Here is a 22,870-nt window from a genome sequence, read left to right as displayed (position 1 = left end):
GAGAGTATTGAAAGCAAACTGTTGTTGTTGTTGTTGTTCAGTTGTTTTTCAATTGTGTCTAACTCTTTGTGACCCCTTTTGGGGAGTCACCAAACCACCCTGGAGTGGTTTGCCATTTCCTTCTCAAGCTTATTTTACAGATAACGTAGATTTTACAGTTAATGTAGATATAATGGACTGTGAGAGGCCATTTGGTATATTCCCTTACCCAGACCACCTACACCAAGACAAATTAGAATGCTTCTTGTAGGCCCATCCTGTGGCAAAATTGTGGAAGGGGTGAAATTTGTCTTCCAATACTAGCAGCTAGTAACCCTCCACCTAAGACAAGGAATCTATTCTCTGCGTAAGGTGACATCCCCTTGTTTAATTCAATTCTACAAACAATAAGTGTCTACTATATTCTCTGGGCCTAAGTTTCCTCATCTATAAAATGAAGAGGTGGAGTATGACCTTGAAGTCTCTGCCAGCCACAGATCCAGGGTCCTAAGACCTGGAAGTTTTCTTCCTGGTCTGACACTACAATCTGATACACAGAACTATGCTAGACACTGAGGAGACAAGTTTAGCTATAGCACAGCCCCTGCTTTCAAAGCCCTTACAACATGACAGAGTTGAAAAAACATGGTTTCAAATAAGTCCAATGCAAAGAAGAATGTAGGAAAAAAGAAAGTAAAAGGCTGAAAAGGTAGGTTATAACATCCATTAACACAATGGGGATTAGTTTATGTCTTCTCTTCATCAAAGATGGGATACTCACTTTCCGGAGCTAGAGCACTCCAGCTCTGGCTTAATTTCAAACACCTTCGATCTTTAGCAAAATTTAATGCTATAATTGCATTAGTTTGCATCAAGGCACATTAACTTTTAAGGCACCATGATGTAGATGACAATTTGGCCCATTTGGTAAAAATGCTCTCAGCTCTTACCCAATCCATCATCCTTAGATTTCTACAAATACCTCTTTTTGATGAGGTGTGTGAATGACTGTGCAGGTGGTTCTCCAACTCCTTGCGGCATGTTGTACCAAGAAACTGTGACCTCTAATCCCTGAGCCCAATTGCCATGGTGGAGGATCCTGGACAGGGCCATGGATGTCCCACTGTTTCAAATCATGGCATAGCTTTGAGGAGAAACAATGAGAATGAGGATATCACTAATGTCTTGGCTTTGGTCTTGTCACTGGACTTCGATGACTCTGGAAGAGAGAGTGAAGCTGACGACTTTGTGCAGCTCTGCCTCATTTAAATCCAATTCATGTGCGAGTCATGACATCACCCAGTGATCTCACCAGTCCTCTTCAAAAACTAAGGATGAACAATAGCAATGACATCAACCAGGTAGTGTGGTGTAGTAGATAAAGAATAGGCTTCCAAGTCAGGAAGATGTGGGTTCAAATTCTGCCTCTGATAAATACTGGTTGTAAGACCTTGGGCAAATCATTCAATTTCTTGGTGCCCCAGGCAACTCCCCAAGACTGGAAATGCAGAGGCAGAGGCAGATCTGTCTCGGTGGAAAGAATTTCTTCACCAGGAATTCCCTATGACAGTGAATCCCAGGTTAAGTCTAAATGCCTACCCAAAATACGATTTGGAAGAAACTTTGTGCAACACATCTTCCCATCAGTGATTTCACTTTCTTTGCAGAGCAACCTTGCAAATTAGGTAGAGCAACTGGTATTATCCTCCCTATTTTATGGAGCTTATGACTCGTGGTCCAGTACCCACTGTGATAAGCACTGGGGGAGGGCAGCAGGAAAGTATAGCTGGTGGCTCCTGCCTTCCAGAAGCTTACTTGGAGAGGCCAGGTTAATACCAATGAAACAATTAAGCTGTTTATACCTGCTTAGGAATTCAGTGGAGGGTTCAGAAAAGGCATGGATGGGACCATATGTCCTCTTAGGTCCATTCCAGCTTGATGATTCTGTGAAATTTAAGCATAGAATCAAAGTGACTTGTTAAGGCCCTATGAGTGAGTGGCAGGACTTGTGTTGACACAGGGCACCTGACTTCCAGTCTGGGACTCTTTCCTTATAAAGGTAGCCTGGTTTGGTATGTTGGGGTAGGTGGGGGGAGACAGTGAGAGGCTTGGATTCCAGTGCCAACTCTACTCACTGTGTAATATCAAGTGAGTCTCTTCACCTCTATGTTTCCGTTTCCTCCTTTGTAAAATGAGGCAGCTGAACTCAAGGTCAGAAGGCCTGGAATCAAATCCTCCCTTTAACATTTACTACCTGTGTGACTTTTGCAAGTCACTTGGATTTCTTTGGGTCTCAGTTTCCTCATCTATAAAATGATGGAGTTAGACTAGTTAGAATTCTAAATTTCTGATCTTTTGGTCTTATGGCCCCTTTGTGCTTAACTATAGTGGTACTTCTACCTTCCTCTTGCCACCCAACCTCTAACCCCTGTAGTAAGGGCTTACTTCTTTCCACAGCTCTCTCCCTCAGTTGGGAAGTCCAGGAGCTATTCAGGAGTATCTGGCATTCCTTGGGATTTTCCAAAGGATTCCTTTGCTGCCACCAGAAATTTACTAGGAAATGTCTCCATTCTTGACTGTGGAGGGTAGATATCTACCTGTAACTTCAGACATGTTGACGAAGTGAGGTAGTCTCATATTCCAGGGGACTTTTCAGAGCAGGGATAAGCATGCACATGCGCAAACATGCACACATGCACACACATACATGCAACCTATTTTTTACTACCTTTAAGAGCTTAAGGGAAGGAAGGGAAGCAGGAAACAAGCATTTATCAAGCATTTACTACATGCCAGGCACTGTGCAAAGCATTTTACAAATATTATCTCATTTGATCCTTACAGCAACCCTGGGAGGTAAGTGTTATTACTATCTACATTTTCACATTTGAAGAAACTGAGGCATAAGGAGGTGAAATGACTTGCCCAAAGTCTCACAGCTAGCAAGTATCTGAGGCTGGATTTAAACTCAGGTCTTTTAAAAAAATTTTAATTTATTTTAAATTATCAACAATCACTTCCATAAGCTTTTGAGTTTTAAATTTTTCTTCCCTTCCCTCCCCAAATCCCTCCCCAAGATGGCACACAATCTGATATAGGCTATACATATATATTCCTATTAAACATATTTTCACATTAGTGATATTGTAGGTAAGAATTAGAACCAATAGGAGGAACCACCAGAAAGAGGAAACAAAACACAACAGAAGAAAAAAAATAGCAAATAGTATGCTTCGATCTGCATTCAAACTCCATAGTTCTTTCTTTGGATGTGGATAGCATTTTCCATCCCAAGGCCTCTGGAGATGTCTTAGATCCTTGTATTGCTGGGAAGGGTTAAGTTTATCAATATTAGTCATCACACAACGTGGCTGTTATTGTGTACAGAGTTCTCTTGGTTCTGCTCACTTCACTCAGCATCAGTCCATACAAGTCTTTCCAGGTTTTTCTGAAGTCAGCCTGTTCATCATTTCTTATAGCACAATATTATTCCATTACGTTCATATACCACAACTTGCTCAGCCATTCCCCAATGGATGGGCATCCTCTCGATTTCCAATTCCTTGCCACCACAAAAAGAGCTGCTATGAATATTTTTGTACATGTGGGTCCTTTTTCCATTTGTATGATCTCTTTGGGATATAGCCCTAGAAGTGCTATTGCTGGGTCAAAGGGTATGCACATTTTTATAGCCCTTTGGGCATATAAACTCAGGTCTTAACTCCTTGAATTCCCTGGTAGCTGGAGGTACAGTGAATACTGGGCCTGGAGTCAGGAAGACCTGAGTCAAATAAAATAATATTTGCAAAAAGCACGTAGCACAGTACCTAGGCATATAGTAGGCACTATAAACATGCTTATTCATACACACACCCTTTTTATGAGTCCAAAACCAGTACTCTATCTGCTATATTATTTAGCTGCCAGGAAAAGAAGAAAACTCCTTCTTTCTCTTTTCCTTCCTCATAGAGCAAATCATTCAGGGTAGAAACTGGGTATCACTTGCCAGGTATAGGATCACAGGCTCCTAGGCCTAGAGCTAGCAGGGAGCTCTGAGGCCATCTGATTCCCACCTCTAATTTTACAGAGAAGGAAACTGAGGCCCCAAAATGCAAAGTGACTCACATCAGAGAAGGGAAATAAACCTGACTCCAGAGTTTCTGATGCATCTCATTGGTCATAGAAGGACCTCTTGTTCAGTCATCAGCTGGTCTCCAAAAGATAAAAGGTTTCATTTTCTTTTTTGTTTTTTTGTCACAGGCATTTTTATTAACAGACCATTAGAAAAATAATCATGGTAGAGACCTTTAGTTCATTCTTCTAATAAGCCTGTTGATCTGGTCTTCCCTGTTACCAGCATCTCCACCTTCCACAAAATGTGTAGTCTTTTTCTTCATTCTGCCTCGTGGAGAAGATGATTTGAAGGGCCACAGGAAGTTGCTGGCAGCTTTGAAGTGCTTGCCAACAGTGTAGATCTCATGGATCAAGTTTTCCATGCAGATAATTCCACATTTACCAAGAGATTTTGCAATAAGGGCATTATCCATCAGGGCAATTCTCTGTTTCTTGATCTTGCCATAACCACGTTTGTAAATCAAATCATTCACAGACTTCAGGTTTGGGTAACCCCACGCAATATATGGTTCCACAATCCTCAGCATGTTAATCGAAGCCTTGTTAAGCTTAACAAAAGTGCCATTGAATATTTGGTGAATACGAAGAAGCTGCAAAACTTTTTGGACCTTTGGGCTAACACCATTGATACCTCTGATTTTGATCATAAAAGCTAACTTGGGTTCAGCAGGTACATAGTAGATGCCAGCTTTGCATGCCATTGTAGCCAGCCGGATTTTACTTATGCAGACTCTTAAGGAGTCTGAATATTAGTGAGCTATTGGCTAGATTTTAAGAATCTGAGCCCATGGCTAGATTATAAGAATCTAAGCCAAAAGGTTTCATTTTCAATATTGTTAGAATGACTTAATAATTCTATCAATCAATCAATAATCAACAGGCATTAAGCACTTACTATGTGTCAGGAACTGTGCTAAACACTAGGGATACAAAGGTAATGGGAACAGAGGGGACTGCTCAATGAGGTTCCAGTTTTTAGAACATACATAGATTTGCCCTTCCTAGTGGGTTTCACATACTCTGGGCACTAGAATTCTTTAGGGCCTTCCACTATTGTCATGTTACTTGAAAACTACCTTCCCAACAATAATTTATGGCTTCTATCATAAACAAATAAAGAAAAAAGAGCTATAACAAGATTAAATTACAGCATGCCAGCCAGATATAAAAGTAAAATAATAATGATACTTATTTGACCTCATTGGCTCATTAGATTTTTCTCAGCAGAAGTTCATGCCTCTCTTCTCCCTTTTAGGCAAACTTTGATAATCAGAGACCATTCATTTGTACTAACCCTGAAGCTTCCTTAATAAGATGGTTTGTTCAACATTTGCCAGTAGATGTTTCTAAATCCACTTCCCCAAAATCATCTCGCCAAAAGGTTTGCTCAATGGTACAGGTATCAGTCAGACAATCTGCCTTTGATGGCTCCTCTCCTCACTCCTCCCCTACCCTGGTGCTCCCCCTTCCTTTGTGTCCTTGGCCTCCATTATTACCTCACCAACCAGTACAGTGGGGGGTCCAATCTAATTGGTATCATGGAATTCCATGATTAGAAGATTTTTGGACAATTCCAACTAGTGACTGTGTTCCATGCTATATTGCAAGGGCTGGAAATCAAGCAAATAGATCTTCAGAAGACTGGTTGTGCCAACCGTGGAAGGCTTCTGAAGGCTCTCTTATGGCAGTTGAATTAGAATTAGATTCTGTGAGGTTGAATTTTTTTTGCGGGGGTGGGGAGGGAGGGCAGGGGAAGAGCAGAGCCTTGTTTTTGAATTGATTCCCTAGGAGAATACACACTAAGTGCTTATAAGCAGTTGCCAGGAATAGGAGCCAGCAGCACCCTAGGGTTTGGGTTTTTGACCCAACAGTTTTAACTACTTTGGCAATGGTGACAATGGAAACATCCTTTAATGTGTACCCCAAGTGGCCTGCATTCTTAAGAGAGATTTATCTCTTTTAATAGAATTAAGTGTTTTAACTTCTGGAATGTTCACATCAACATAAAAGGTTTAATAGTCTTTCCTTGTGACTGACTGGCAGGGGTTATTTAACAGTTTCATTCCTTAATGGTTATGGGTTATAAAAAAGTTCAGCTTTGATGATGTATCTGTAGAGATCTCCAGGCAGTAACTATAATCTTTTAATAGGATGAATCTCTCATAGGAGAGGGATCTGAGTGGACAACAATGTATTGTTGGTTAGACGTATTCCTGGGATTTAAGGTTTGATAGCTAGCTATTTATAAATGCCCTTTTTCTTTTTATGAGAGTCAAGGAAAACTGAAACTGCTACCTACTGAGCCTATGGTCCTGGTGGTGGCGGCTGTGGACTCAATGATGTCCCGAGTGCCGCCCTTCATCACACATTTAAAAGTGAGCCTCTACAAGGTCTAGCCATGAACTTCAAGGTCTGCTTTGAAAAGGGCGAAGAGAGGTTGGACTCCTTTTCTTTAGGTTCCAATTTATAAGGCCCTTTGGCACTCTATGCCACAAACAACAATACATTCTATATGCTTTGCTTGCTGGAGAAATCTTCAAACGGAGGTGACTTTCTAGCAACACCTGAGAGACACACAATCACATCAGGAAAACAATATGCTTACTGTACTGAAGAAGGCATACCATAAAGAAAAGATGTAGTTAAGGCAGGAAGACTTAGAATTACAGAACATTACATCTGGATGGGGTCCTTGGAGGAAATGTAGCCTGAGCTCCTCACTTTGTGGATGGGGAAACTGAGGCCACATTGTTAGGCATCTGCCTACTTAGCCATTTTGGGGGGGGCAATAACATAAACATGAACTGATGCTTTTAATGAAGGTTTGGAATAGACAGCATAACAATCAGCCCCTCCCTACTCCTACCAATAATCTGTTTCAGGATAGTGGAGCCCTGTGAGGCTGAGAAAATTCATTGGATCTTAAATCTAAACCTGGAAAGAAAAAATGTTGTTGCTGTTTACACAGCAGGATTTGCTTGATTTGGTCATTAGGATCATAGATTTAGAGGCAAAGTTGACCTTAGAGGACATCAAGTCCAACCCTTCATTTTACAGATTAAGAAACTGAGGCAAAATGGGTTACATGACTTGCCAAGGACCATATAACCTCTAAATATATGAGGAAAGATTTGAACCCAGATCTTCCTGATTGCAAGTCCAGTGCCCTATATCCATGGATTCATAACATGCTTCCTCTCTACTATGCTATATTGTCTCCCTAAATTTAGAACTGACTTGTTCTTTCTGTCCCTTTTAGGAGTGTGTGGCTGGAGGAGGGGGAAGGAGGAGAGGCATATCTATCAGACCTCATATCAGGCACAGAGTTTGGAGTGTAGAAAGCTTTAAAATAATAATAACAACAACAGCTTTAAAGTTTACAGAGCACTATACAAATATCACATTCTATTCTTATAAACACCCTCGGGTGGGGTAGGAGGGAGAATTAGGTACTTTCATTATTCCCATTTTATAGGTGAAAAAACTAAGGAGACTTGTCTAGGGTTACACAGCTAGTAAGCAAGCATCTAAGGCAAGATTTGAACTCAGGTCTTCCTGATTCCTAATCCAGTATTCTATTCTGATGTTACCACTGACCCTTCAGGGAGTGTTGAGGAGCATTCTTGGACTCCAATATGAAGGATATACCCTGACAATTCCAGGTAGTGAGCTGGCCTCAAAGACACCCAGATCTTCTGAGTTCTTTCTCTCACTTCCTCTATTCTGATCCTTTTCTTTTTCTTTTTCTGGAGTACAGCATAGCATCCAGTGCTAATATTTTTTTTATCATCTCCTCAAGACACCAGTCCCTAGCTAGCATCTCCCTTTCTGTTTTCCATTTCTTGCTCTGGCAATAATAATTAACCCAATACTGCCACTGTTCCTTAAAAGAGCACTCTCCTTGTGACTGCCTACCTAGACCAAAGCCCCTTGGGCTGACCTCTCATAAGACCCTTTGGCACTCTATGCCATGAACAACAATACATCTATATGCTTTGCTTGCTGGAGAAATCTTCAAAGAGAGGTGACTTTCTAGTAACACCTGAGAGACACACAATCACATGAGGAAAACAATGTGCATATTGTCCTGAAGAAGGCACACCGTAAAGAAAAGATATGGTTAAGGCAGGAAGACTTGACTCCCTCATATACTCCCTAGTAGAACCTGCCCCTTGAGGGCAGGGGTGGTAACTTCAGAGCCTGACATATTACTAATAAATGTCTGCTGACTGTGTAAAGAGGGCTTTCCTGCCTGCTTGAGTTCCAGAAGGCAATCTTAGTCTTCTGTTGTCTCTACTCCCAGAGTCTGTTCCCAGAATCTTCTCTGGTCCTTTCAGGGGCAGCTCAACCAGGTATCAATCAAAACAGCTATCAATTGGTCAGTCAGTCTTGTTGCAACATGGCTGGTATACCTGGTTCTTTACAGAATTATATTCTCAAATTAGGGAAGTCATTTTTAAGAAATTTGCATATGTTTTTACTGAGTTGGAAATTTTCCCCAAGGTCCGTGAGCTTGCTTGCTCTCATTAAATTTTTTTCACTCACTCTCTTAGGAAAAATTGTCTCTGAAAAGATCTAAGGTTAAGAAGAACACTGCCTTTTATGTATCTTATAGAGAAACACAAGCAGTGGCTTTACTAGAGAAGGGAATAGATTTTCTCATGAAGATGACTGAAAATGACAATCTTGAACCTACATCTCCTGACTTGTGGCTCAGAGATCTTTCAAATACCCCACTATGTTTGCTCAATATATGTTCTTTTTTATTTCTTTCAAATCTATAGGAGTTACAAAACAATGTAGCTAACAGTGTTGGCATCAGGAAGGTACACACACACACACACACACACACACACGTATGTATATGATATATACATACATGTATACATATATACATATACATATATACATATATATACACAGACATGCATATATACATGTATGTGTGCATATGTGTACATGATGCATAATAATAGTTATATCAAATATATATTTAAACCTTTAATCTGACACTCACTAGCTGTGTGACTCTAAGCAAATCATCAACATCTCTGTACCCCAAAATTCATCCCCTAGGAATTAGTGACCTCTATGCTGGATATAAAACCAAGAAGACTTGGGTTCAAATCCTAACTCATTAGCTGTATGGCCTTAGGCAAGTCATTTAACCTTTCTTAGCCTCAGTGTCCTCATCTATAAAATGGGGATAATAATAGCATCTACTTCACAGGAACCTTTTAAGGATCATATGAGATAACATGTAAGGCACTTTGCAAACTTAAAAGAACTTCATAAATATTCCATACTTTTATTTTATTTTTTTTACCTACTAAGTCACTGATGGGGTGCAACCCGTACAAGTGAAGGGAATTCCTTCATTGGGATTTCAGCATCCCATTGTTCAACAGACCTAAGAATATACATGTGAGATATAAAGCCTTAACAAATGCCACCGCAAGGGTGACTATGTCCACTTAAACCGTGGATTGTGTGCTGTGTGTTAAAATATTGCATATTTCAATTGAAAGAGTCTGAATGCAGATCAAAGCATACTTTTTTTGCTTTATTTTTCTTGGGTTTTTCTTCTGTCTGTGTCTTTTTTTCCACAACATGACTAATGTGGAAATATATTTTGCATGACTATACATTTATAACCTATATGAAATTGCTTACCTTCTCACTGAGGGGGGAAAGGAAGGGAGGGAGAGAATTTGGAACTCAATTTTTTTTAAAACAAGCTTTAAAACTGTTTTTACATGTCATTAGGGAAAATAAAAGATTAAAGAGATTAAAATATTGCATATTTCTTGACCTAACGTGCATTGAGATAAGCTGAAAGGTTATACTCGCTACTAGAACTTTCTATAATTGCTCAATCAAAATCAAGAAATGTGCAAACATCTTGGCTACACTGGTCATTCAAAGGCTAAATGGAGAAAAAAGATGCTGCTGTTCAGTTGCCAGAAGATTCTGAGTAATATTTTGGTGAACCTTCCATCAAGTAACATGATAAAACAAAGCGATGCTTTTTAAAGCAATGGAAGTACAACATTGCCTTCAGAGATTCTCCCCGATTTAACATATCTATTTGATGGGAAGAAAGCCTTGCTGCTAGAGAGTGACCTACATCCTTAGAAAAATTCACAAATGGAGAAATTCTCGGTGAGGCTTTGCTGTCCTGTTTTATATCCACATTACAACTAACCTATCTTTCTGCCAGAAAATCCAGGAGCACTGCAGAAAGGAAGTTGACTAGCAGGCTATTTATCACTTAGGCCATTAAATGCAACACACGGGAGAAATACTCAAGTGTTAGCACTGGGGCTGAGCCTTGTAGCACCAATGGGGAATTGCTCTTGTCAGCTAGAGTGGGGCTTCTCTATCGTCAGACCCCCTGGGAATACATTTGTAGCAGACTCTTGAATGTAACCACCAATTAGTGGATCAATCAATGACATCCCTGTCCCAGCACCCACTCTTCATATAAATACATGAAGGGTAAGATTAATTTCAGTTTGTGGGTCAGCAAGGTTCTCAGACATTGGGAGAGAGAAGTAGGGCATGTTTTTTTTTAAAACTAAATGTTAGTTTAATTTAGTTGTCAGTTGGATTTAACATTAGAAAAAGTACCATATCACTAGGGAGACTGAATCAATGGCAGCAGTGGCAGTTTCTAGACCTCTCAGTCCACAGACAGTAGGGGATTGGACAATGGGTCAGAAGGAGATTTACAGGGGTCCCTTTGCTGGCACCAGAGGCAGGACTCTGTTGCATTGCCTATACCTGGATCTGGGTCACAGTACTGGGTCTTAGTCCCAGTGTGAGGAGGAGCACCAGCACAGCACAGCTTCTGGCTGCAGGAGAGCAGGGACCCTGATCACAGTTCCAGGGTTGAAAAGAGTGCTTGTGGTCACTCACAAACCAGTACACAGTACAAGAGACTAGTAAACACACTTCTTCCTAGATCATACTACCTTGGAAGAACCAAAAACTTACAGTTCCCCAGAATTAATTCTGAAAAGAGTTGTACAAAAAACCTGAAGCTTGGGACAGTGCTCTCTCCACTTGAGAAGGAGAGCCCCACTTTAGCATAGAGTTAAAAGTCAATAAATAGGCTGGAAAATGAGCAAATAACAGAAAAAAAAATTCTGACCATAGAAAGTTACTATGGTGACAAAGAAGATCAAAACACACTCAGAAGACAACAAAGTCAAGATTCCTGCATCCAAACCCTCAAAGAAAAATATGACTTGGTCTCAAACCATGAAAGAGCTCAAAAAGGATTTTAAAAATCAAGTAAGAGAAGTAGAGAAAATATTGGGAACAGAAATGAGAGTGATACAAAAAAATCATGAAACAAGAGTCAACAACTTGGTAAAGGAGGCACAAAAAAATACTGAAGAAAATAACACCTTAAAAACAGAATAGGCCAAATGGTAAAAGGGGCACAAAAATCCAATGAAGAGAAGAATGCCTTGAAAAACAGAATTGACCAATTAGAAAAAAAGATATACAAAAATTTACCAAAGAGAAAAACTCCTTAAAAAGTAGAATTGGCCAAATGGGGAAGGAGGTACAAAAGCTCACTGAAGAAAATAATTCCTTAAAAGTTAGAATTGGGCAAAATGAAAGCTACTGAGTTTAGGAGACATCAAGAAACAATAAAACAAAACCTAAAGAATGAAACAATAGAAGAAAATTTGAAACATCTAATTGGAAAAACAACTGACCTGGAAAACAGTTTCAGGAGAGATAATTTAAGAATTATTGGACTGCCTGAAAGTCATGATAAAAAAGAGCCTAGACATCATCTTTCAAGAAATTATCAAAGAAAACTGTCCTGATATTCTAGAACCACATGGTAAAATAAAAATTGAAAGAACCCACTGATCACCTACTGAAAGGGATGCCAAAATGAAAATTCCCAGGAATATTATAGCCAAAATCCAGACCTCCCAGATCAAGGATAAAATTCTGCAAGCATCCAAAAAGAAACAATTTAAATATCATGGAGCCACAGTCAGGATCACACAAGATTTATCAGCTTCTACATTAAAGAATCAGAAGGCTTGGAATATGATATTCCACAGGGCAAAAGAGCTAGGATTACAACAAAGAATCACCTACCCAGCAAAAGTGAATGTAATGCTTCAGGGGAAAATGGACATTCAGTGAAACAGAGGACTTTCAAGCATTCCTAATCAAAAGACCAGAGCTGAATAGAAAATTTGACTTCCAAATACAAGATGTAAAAGAAGCATAAAAAAGTAAACAGGAAAGAGAAATCATAAGGAATTCGATAAGGTTAAACTGTTTATATTTCTACATGTGAAAATAATTTTTATAACTCCTAAAAACTTTCTCATTATTATGGCAGTTAGAAGGTGTATACATAGACAGAAAGCAGAGGTGTGAGTTTAATGTGATGGTATGGTTATCTAAAAATAAAATTAAGCGATGAAAAAGAAGAATGCATTGGGTGAAGGGGAAAGGGAGAGATAGAATGGCATAAATTATCTCACATAAAAGAGGCCTTAAAGAGATTTTAAGGTGGTGGGGGGAAATGGGGGAAGTGGGGAGGGGAGCACATGAACTTTACTCTCATCAGAATTGGCTCAGAAGGAATAACATACATACTCAGTTGGGTGTAGAAATCTATTTTACCATACAGGAAAGTAGGAAGGGAAGGGGATAAGAGAAAGGGAGGGGAGCTGTTGAAGGGAGGGCAGTTTTGGGGAAGTAAAAGTCAGAAGCAAAACACTTTTGAGAATGGACAGGATAAAAGGAGAGAGAGAGAGTAGGATAAACAGGGGGAAATAGGATAGAGAGAAATACACACTTGGTAGTTATTTTTGTGAAAAAATGTTTACAGTGAGTTTCTCTGATAAAGACTTCAGTCAGTAAAGACTGAGTCAAATTTATAGAAATAAGAACCGTTTCTCAATTGAGAAATGGTCAAAGGATATGAACAGGCAGTTTTCAGACAAAGTAATCAAAGGTATCTATAATCATATGAAAAAATGCTCTAAATCACTATTGACGAGAGATGCAAATCAAAACAACTCTGAGCTACTACCTCACATCGTCAGATTGGCCAATATGACAGAAAAGGAAAATGATAAATGTTGAAAGGGATGTGGAAAAATTAAAACACTAGTGTACTGTTGATGAAGTTGTATATTGATTCAACCATTTTGGAGAGCAATTTGGAACTATGCCCAAAGGGCTATAAAGCCATGTATACCTTTTGACCCAGCAATACCAGTACTATGTCTGTATCACAAAGAGATAAAAAACAAAAAGGAAAAGGACCTATGTGTACAAAAATATTTACAGCAGTTCTTTTTGTGGTGGCAAAGAATTGGAAATTGAGGGCATGTCCATCAAATTGGGGAATGGCTGAACAAGTTGTGATCATTGTGATGGAATACTATCGTGCTTTATGAAATGATGAGCAGGATGCTCTCAGAAAAACATAGAAAGACTTACATGAACTGATGCAAAGTGAAATGAGCAGAATGAGGAGAACATTATACACAGTAACAGCAATACTGAATGATGATCTACTATGAATAATTTAGCTATTCTCAGCAATATAGTGATAAAAGACAATTCTGTAGGACTTATGATGAAAAGGTGCTGTCCATCTCCAGAGAAAGAACTGGTAGATCCTGAATGCACATCAAAGAATTTTTTTTCTCTACTTTCTTTATTTTGCTTGGTGTTTTTCTCTGTGTTTTCTTTCATAGAATGGCTTACATGGAAATGTGTTTTGTATGACTACACATGTATAACATAACCTACGTCAAATTGCTTGCCTTTTCAATGAAAGGAGTAAGGGAGGGAGGGAGAGAACTTGAAACTCAAAATTTGAAAAAAAACAATGTTAAATTTGTTTTTACACGTAATTGGGAAAAAATAAAATATTAAATAAAAAAGAAAGAAAAGTACTATATCATAGTAGAAAAAAGAAATGGCCTCTAAGCTAAGATTCAAGTCCTGCTAGATATTTACTGACCATGTGACTCTGGGCAGGTCATTTAACCTCCCAATACCCTGACAAGTTTCTAAGACAAGGATTGTTAACTTTTTCCCCTTTGGCATTCTGGAGAAGCCTATGCATTGGAATACCCAGGAAACCACTTCTATTGAAATATGGTTACCAAAATATAAAAAATGCAAATTAACAGACCCCAGCTGTACATGTTATCTCATCCATATCTGTGAGGTATGATTATTATTCCCATTTTACAGATGAGGAATCTGAGCCTGAGAGAAGTTAAGTGACTTGCCCAGGGTCACACAGCTAACAAGTGTCTAAGGCATGATTTGAACTCAGGTCTTTCTGACTCTTAAATATAGCTCCTGATTCCTGATTTGCTAGGCATGGGGCTGGGTATGTGTTCTGGCTCATTGCTGAGGAACATGCACCTTGCTAGGATGACATATGGAACTCCTTATTGATCCTTCACGACGTACGGTTTTGTCAAAGATTAGTGGCAACTGAACCTCTCAATCCCAGGTCCACTTCCCCCCCAGCCCCCACTGCCACATACTCACATACTCAAAGAGATTCTGGGTTCACATAGCCATGGGTAGGATCCTGATGGTGAGACATTCCCCCCATCCCCTAATGGACTGAAATCTATATGATCCCAGGGCCTGTCATGGGAAATGTCTTGGGTCTCGGCTAGGTGGTACAGAGGATATAGTGTAGGGCATGGAGTTGGGAAAATCTGAGTTCAAATCCAGGCTCATAAATTTACTAGAGGGGCAACTAGGTGACACAATGGATAGAGCACAAACCCTGGAGTCAGAAGGACCTGTGTTCAGATCCCACCTCAGACACTTACTAGCTGTGTGACCCTGGGCAAGTCACTTAACCCTGATTGATTGCCTCCAAAAAAAGGAAAGAAACTTACTAGCTGTGTGACTTGCAAGTCATTTAACCTCTGTCTGCCTGAGTTTCCTAAAGTGTAAAATGGGGATAATAATAGCAGCTAACTCCGAGGGTTGTTGTGAGAATCAAATGAGACGATATTTGTAGTTTAGCTCAGTGTTTCATTCACAGTAGGCAATGAATAAATGTTTCCTTCCATCCTTCCTTCCTTGAATTCTAAAGCACCTTCCTTACAATAATCCTGCGAGACAGATAATATAAATATCACCCATGCTCTTTCATATGAAAAAAGGATGCCTCATGGAGGAAAAGTAACTTGTCCAAGGTCACACAACTAGTGAGTTGGTAGGAGCTTGGAATGGACCCCCAAGTCAGCCTGGGCTAATAGATGCAGCACAGGACTTGGAGTCAGGAAGATCATAACACCCTACCCTGGCTACTGCTCCCCAATATGTTGTTTTCCCCCATTAGAATGTAAGCTCCTAAAGGGGCAGCTAGGTGGTGCTGCAGGAGATGGAGACCTGGGCCTGGAGTCAGGAAGACCTGAGTTCAAATTTGGCAGCCTCAGAGACTTAACTAGCTGTGTGACCCTGAGTAAGTCACTTCACCCTGTTTGCCTCAGTTTCCTCATCAGTAAAATGAGCTGGAGAAGGAAATAGCAAACCACTCCAGTATCTCTGCCAAGAAAACCCCAAATGGAGTCACAACTGAACAACAACAGCAAAGGGCAGTGATCTCATCTCTTTTGTATTTGCATCCCCAACACTTAGCACAGTGCTTGGCACATAGTAAGCCCTAATATCCTTCCCATTAATTCATTCATTCAGCTATCATTATTACCATCTCGCTCTAAGCCCAGTGTTCTTTCTTTCATTGAAACTCATGATCAGAGTCGGAGAAGAGCTCATTCCAGTTCCTTCTCCCTCTCTTCCTTAGGATTTGCTTATGTGGCATCCTCCTCATTATTTCCCTGTTAAGAGCATGACATTGTTGCCTGCACAAGAAGATAATAAGCTTCTGGAGGGCAACGACAATGCCTACCACCACTTTTGTAGTAGGCATGGCCCAATGTTTAATGCAGGAGGTGCCCAGCAAATGTCTGCTAAATGAATGAATGGCTTACTCTTAAAACATCAGTAACAGCGAACAAAGGTACCATGCTGTCTGACAGGTGCCTGGGGCCTTCTGAAGTACAGTGGGGAGAAGGGAGCTTTCCCTCTTTTTCATTGGAAGCTCATTCCAAAACCAATGCTGGTGACAACATAAATGAAACACATTTTTAGAATCCTTATCAAATATTCAGTCACCAGCTTCACATAGAGCATGGCTTATTAAAAAGGATAAGAGACGGATTATGTGATTCACATTGCCAAGGGGGGCAGGGGATCACATTAAAATAGAGATGCTTTAATCTGTCACTCAGAATGCATTGCAAATATATTTCCAATGAAAATATGTCTGTACATCAGGCCATTAATCAAGCAAAGCTCAACAATGGAAACGCAGAAAAGATAGAAATTGGCTGCTACAATACTGCTTCAAAACAAAGTTCAAGTCTATCTGAACTCCTTATCAGGGACTCTTAGCCCACCGGCTATAGCGCTAGCCATTGTAGGATCATAGATTTAGAGAGAGAAGGGACCTTAGAGGTCAATGAATCCAACCCCCTTATTTTACAGATGAGGAAACTGAGGCACACAGAAGGAAAGTGACCTGCATAGGTTTGTATAAGTAATAAGTGTTGGAGGTGAGATTTAAACCCAGGACCTGCCTGACTCCAGGTCTAGCACTCCATCCAGTAAACCATGCAGAATTCTAATCATAAATTTGTTACTGGATAACCATGGACGAAAAAGTCACTAAACCTTTCTGTGCCTCTGGTTCCCATCCATGAAAACAGGATTCAAATGCAGGCCTTACTGCTGTCCAAGAGATGATTTTCAGGTACATAAATGCCACAAAAGAGTGTAATATACTTGATCTGGATCTGCAAGGTACCTGAGAGGCCATCTGGTCCTATCCTCATCGTTCTACAGAGGAGGAAACTGAGGCCCATGGAGAAGTTACTTGTTCAAAGTCACCCACAAGATCTAGAGCTGGAAGACACCCTATAGACCAGCCAGTCCAAACCCTTCCTTTTACAGATGAGCAGACTGAGGTTCTAAGTGACTCAGCTATGCTCACAAAGGTCACACAGAGGTCAAAAAAGGATTTAAATACAGGCCTTCTGACCCCAAATCCAATGCTCTTCTGTCTATTCCATGCCTCTCAGAAAGCCATGATTTTGCTGGCATGCAGGTTCCTCTCCAGATGCAGATCACAAGCCTTCCAATGTTTTTGTAGACAGAGAGTTTCTGTGACCACAAAATTCTACGCCCAGGTGACTGTCATTCTGAGGATAAACTGCTCTGCACTTAGCTAATACATCACTCAAGGATGATGAATGAAAAAGCATTTGCTAGGTATTTACTTTGTGCCAAGCACTGTGCAAGCCAAAGCTGCCCAAGTGCAAGCCACATGGTGGGTCATGAGACCCATACCAGGGACCTTCCTTTTCAGCTTCATGCGATCTACCAACATCCGCTCTCCAAGGCCTGTCCTTTGAGAATCTTCTGTGCTAAGAGACAGTGTCTCGGCCAATAGCCAGGATCAATGATATGGAAGCACCTGGAGCTCTTAGACTGCAGTATACTATATATAATTTCAGGGTAATAGTATTACAGAAATCTATATTTGTGCACTTTCAACTTTTCAGACAAGAGATTGTTACAGAAAGCATTATCAAAATCAAGTTAACCAAAGAGACACTTTTTACAGAAAAGGCTTGCCATTTGTGTTGCACACACCCACATTTTTTGTAGAAAACTGTAAAAAGGTTAGAACCCTAACCAATTCCTAGCCACTTATTTCGTTTACTTCTCTATGGCATTAGCAAAAAGTCAGGTAGAATAGTTTAGCTTCATTAAGAGAAATGGAGAAAAGATTAGTTCAACCTAAGCTCAACAGAGACATTAAACAACCAGCTAGGTGCTGAGCCCAGACTGTATTACCCCCAGTAACTTCTAACACTGAAAACAATTCAGAGTTCTTAAGATCCAACATTTTCCTTCGATTGGGAAAGAATGAATGCTCAGTGGTAGACGCTAGATCTGCTTCATGAAGAACACAAATGAGTATGTTTTGATCTGCTTCGCCAATTGCAAAGTTTCCCAACTGCCCCTTGTACAAACAAGATTCAAACCTCACTTCAAAGAGCCTTCAGTGAAACACAACTGGTCAAGTGTCTCATGGTATTTTCAAAGGCTTTGTTCAAAATAAAGGATCCAACTTTTAGCTCTGTTGCAAGTGGACTTGCAAACCCCAAATGGCATGCCCATGCCAAAGTAAAGACTTTTTTTTTAATCAAAGCATCTTTGAAGAAACAATACATGAAAATATGTATTATATAAGTCAGGCTCTGGCTTCCAAATGAATTCTAAATCTTCAATCAAGTGTTCAGCTTTCAAGCAGAGACTCTACAACAGGGGTCAATTTTATCCATTTATGACTGACTCTGATTCAGACCTGAGTAGTTTCTTTGTACCCCTGAGATATTAAAGCAACAAGAAGGCCTCCTGAGCATTGGTGGGAGCCCTTATGGAGGATTTAGGGGGTAAACATGGATGAGGATCACACAGGATGAGAAAGTGCGAGGCCTTCTAATCTGTGTTGTTTGAGGGAGTCCCCACAAATGAAGCATTCAATTCCCAAAGCCTCTCTCTCCGTATTAGTTAGATAATCAGATCTTTGCCAGCTACTGAATTACCTTACCCCCGGATTCTAGGCCAGAGATAGGGACCCTTTGATATAACTTCTTTGCTGAGTCAATTTGTGAGTCAAGAAAAGCCTGTGTAGCTCCTGCTATGGAGCAATCTTTCATGAGAGAACTGATGCTACTAAGTCAATAAGGCCAACATACCCTGAGTGCACAGATGCTCTTTTACTGTCCTCCTCTAAGGTCTTTCTCTGATGTCTCGTTGTGGCATAAAGATGATCCTAGGGTCTTGAGGTTATGCCAGTGAAGATCGAGTTCTGGTTGGTTCTACCAAACTAGAAGGGTTTGAGGGCAAGCCCAGGAATGGACAACATGCTTGTCATCAGAAAATCAACCTAGCTAAGTTCAGAGGGAGGCTCATCACCAGGATGGCCTTAGGGAGATACATAGTGGGTGTTATAGAAATACTTCTTCCATCCATTTCCTAAGATTTGGGGGATTTGATTACTAGATGAAATATTCATCACTGACAAAACCCTTTAAGCATCTGCAATTTTAAGTGATTAAAAAGTACTTGCCAGACATGGAATCTCTTTAAGCAGTCCTCAACCTACAGTTCCAGGCTTATCACCGTACACGTACTGTATATTGTCTTCAAACTGAACTTTTCAACATTTATCAAACTCCCCGATGTCTTACCACCTCTTCTTCTTTTCTCAGCCTGATTTCTCTCCACTGACTTCCACTTCACTTCCAACTAATTGCAATCCAAATCATGATGGAAGCTGAGCTCAAAGTGACCTTCCATGAAGCCTCCAAATCAGAAGTGATCCCTCCCTTCTTCTGAATTTCCACTGAACTCTTTTTGTACCTTTCCTAATGTTTTTATTGCATTCTCAGTCATATTATCTGCCTTTCTTAGACCTCTACTAGATTTCAAGTCCCTTGAGGATAAAAACCATCTCATCTGCCTTTTTATCCCTTACACCAGAGGTGTTGCGTCAAATTCAAATAGAAACAGGGGCCATTAAACCTCACATAAGAATCCCTCGAGGAGGCGGGCTCCCCTAAGTATTGACTTAGTTTTAAAATGTAATATTATCTATGCCTTATTGTATTTTTATCTATTTTGTTAACTATTTCCCAATTGCATTTGAATCTGGTTCGGTGGCACTTGGGAGTGTTGTGGGCCTCATGTCACCCAGAAAGCATGTGTTTGACACCTCTGCCCTACAAACCAGCTAAGGACCTCAAGGTTAATCCTAACAAAGTAATGTGTGAAGTAATGTAAACAAAGGTCTTAGAGGATGAAGGCTTGCTTTAATGCATCTGACAGCAAACATTCCCACTTAATAATAAGGAAAGAGAAAAAGAATCTGAAAAACTTGCCTACCATGTACCTCACCCAGGAAAGTCAATAGAATCCTTAACAGTTAAGGAATATTTCTCCAAAAGAAAAAATGTAAGCTACACTAACCATTTTAAAAGAAAGACAGTTAAACAACCAGTTAATGTCATCTCATACCCATAATATTGGCAATGTTGACAAATGACGAAAATGGTATATATTGGAGGGGATGTAGGAGAGCAGGAACGCTAATACACTCTGGGAGGAGATGTATATTATGCCAACCACTCTGGAAATCAATTTAAAACTATGTTAGAAAAGTCACTAAATGATGCCCTTTGGCCATTATGATGCCATAATGAGGCATATACCCCAAGGAAGTAAAAGACAGAAAGAAAGGGCCCATATATTAAAAAATATATATACATAGCAGCACTTTTTGTAATAGCAAAAAACTAGAAGGAAAGTAGGTATTCATCAATTTGGAAATGGACAAGCAAACTGATATGTGGATATTATCGTGCCATAAGATACAACGAATATGAATAATTCAGAGAAATTTGAGAAGATTCATATGACTTGATACAGAGTAAAGTAAGCAGAACCAGAAAAAGATTTTACATTATGACCAAATAATGTAAAGCAACCAAACAATGAGAGACTTTAGAATGCTAATGAATGCACAAACCAATCAATACTTCTGAGGACTGTTGGTGAAATATGGATGCCACCTCTTGGCCAAGAGGTGGGAGACAGACGTGTGGAATAAGGCCTACATTTTCAGACATTGCCAACATGTTGACTTGTTTGCCTGATAGTGCTTATTTGTTACAAGAGAGGGTTTTATTGCAGTGGGTGGAGGGAGGAAGTTATTGAGAAATAGCAGGGATGCAAACAAAGAAAAGAACATCATTTTTTTTAAAGAATAAAAGAGAAAGTAGATAGAAAAGCAATTCAGTCTATTATAGATGCATTCAGACTCTTCTAACTGAGCTTCTGGACTGAAAGATCATCAGCAAATTAAATTTTACTGTCTCTATGTAAGGCAAGACTAGGCCTTGGACAAAGAGACTGTCCCTTTGTTCGAAAGTACTTGTATATGCAATGATATTTTGTAGTGGTAAGCATACCAAAAAGCCTGGACATTTCATTTTTAGCATTCAGGCTTGAATAAGAAATGTAAAAAGCCAATAATGGAGCCTTTACAACATCAGACTTCCTTCAAAATCACATTATGATAGTCAGAACAAGAGAGAGACTCTGCTGAGCACTTGAATATTCATTGGAAAGGACATTTAATATGCCCTCCTTGGTCTGAGGATTGGAGGACCTTAATAAGATGAAATTTCAGTAGCTTCTGGTCTTTTTGTAAGCCTTGACAAAGCAAAATTCATTTCTGTGAAGGGAGAAGGAATACTTAGAGTAGACAAGGGAATGGAAAGAGGTCCAGTTCAAGATGCCCTTAGATTCGAGTTTCAGTGGGAATGGCCATTGAGTTTCATGAGAACACCATTTGTTTTTTTTCCCCCAATATATTTTTACTTATTTCATTAAATATTTCCTAATTACATGGAAAAAATTTTAACATTCATTTTTTTAAAAATTCTGAACTCCAAATTCTTTTCCTCCTTCCCTCTCCTAGCTGCTTCTTGAGATGGCAAGCAATTCAACATATTATACATGTGCAGTCACGCAAAACATATTTCTATATTTGCCATATTGCAAAAGAAAACACAGACCCCAAAAAAACACAGGGTAAAGAAAGCTAAAAAAAAAAGTATACTTCGATCTGCATTCAGACTCTATCTGTTCTTTCTCTGGAGGTGGATAGCATTTTTCACTGTAAGTCCTTTGGAACAATGTTCTCCTGGTTCTGCTCACTTCACTCAGCATCAGTTCATGTAAGTATTCCCAGGTTTTTCTGAAACCATCCTGCTTATCTCATATAGCATAATAATATTTCATCACAATCATATACCACAATTTGTTAAGCCATTCCTCAATGGACAGGTATCCCCTCAATTTCCAATTCTTTGCCACCACAAAAAGAGCTACTACAAATATTTTTGCATATATAAGTGCCTTCCATTTTTCTTTGACCTTTCAGAGGTATAATTCTAGTAGTGGTATTGCTGGGTCAAAGGGCACGCACAACTTTATAGCCATTTGGGCATAGTTCCAAATCGCTCTCCAGAATGTTTGGATCAGTTAATAATTCCAACAGTGCATTAATGTTCCAATTTTTCCACATCCCCTCTAACATTCGTCACTTTCCTTTTCTGTCATATTAGCCAATATGTTTATATTTCTCTAATCAATAGTGATTTGGAACATTTTTTCATATGAACAGACAGCTTTGATTTCTTCTTCTGAAAACCGCCTGTTTGTATCCTTTGACCATTTACCAATTGGAGAATGATTTGTATTCTTAAAAATTTGACACATTCTCTAAATATTTGCAAAACGAAGCCTTTATCAAACTTCCTGTGAAAATTTTTTCCCAGTTTCCTGGTTTCTTTATAATCTTGCCTGAATTGGTTTTGTTTTTTAATTTAATGTCTTTAATTTAATGCAATCAAAATTATCCATTTTATACCCTGTAATGCTCTTTATATCTTATTTGATCATAAATGCTTCCCTTATCCATAGATCTGACAGGTAAAATTTTCCAAGCTCCCCTAACTTGCTCATATCACCCTTTATGTCTAACTCATGTACCCATTTTGACCTTATCTTGGTATATGGTATGAGATAT

At 39.5% G+C, this 22,870-nt stretch overlaps 1 protein-coding gene across 1 annotated transcript; it reads right to left on the bottom strand.

Moving 5' to 3' along the window:
* Positions 1–4,276: 4,276 nt before the first annotated feature.
* LOC110201353 (large ribosomal subunit protein uL30-like) lies at positions 4,277–17,039 on the bottom strand. Its single transcript, XM_020976926.2, has 4 exons — positions 16,934–17,039; positions 7,798–7,903; positions 5,756–5,791; positions 4,277–4,845 (listed from the first exon to the last, which is right to left on the bottom strand). Exons 1-4 carry the CDS (start codon positions 17,037–17,039, stop codon positions 4,287–4,289), a joined length of 807 nt encoding a protein of 268 aa, XP_020832585.1. The 3' UTR covers positions 4,277–4,286.
* Positions 17,040–22,870: the final 5,831 nt, after the last annotated feature.

The sequence above is a fragment of the Phascolarctos cinereus genome, unplaced genomic scaffold (assembly GCF_003287225.1).
Source record: "Phascolarctos cinereus isolate Bilbo 61053 unplaced genomic scaffold, phaCin_HiC Scaffold_8;HRSCAF=390, whole genome shotgun sequence".
NCBI lineage: Eukaryota > Metazoa > Chordata > Mammalia > Diprotodontia > Phascolarctidae > Phascolarctos > Phascolarctos cinereus.
The sequence above is the reverse complement of the archived record's forward strand: the minus strand, read 5'-3'. Positions and strand labels throughout refer to the sequence as shown.

What these genes read in the sequence shown, in the direction of transcription:
- LOC110201353 (XM_020976926.2), bottom strand. Translation starts at nt 17,039, where the DNA reads ATGAGGATAGGACCAGATGGCCTCTCAGGTACCTTGCAGATCCAGATC. An exon ending in AGAACTCAGAAGATCTGGGT is followed by an intron (nt 5,792 to 7,797) that starts GTCTTTGAGGCC and finishes AACTGCCATAAG; the next exon opens with AGAGCCTTCAGAAGCCTTCC. An exon ending in TTCCACGGTTGGCACAACCA is followed by an intron (nt 4,846 to 5,755) that starts GTCTTCTGAAGA and finishes AGACTCCTTAAG; the next exon opens with AGTCTGCATAAGTAAAATCC.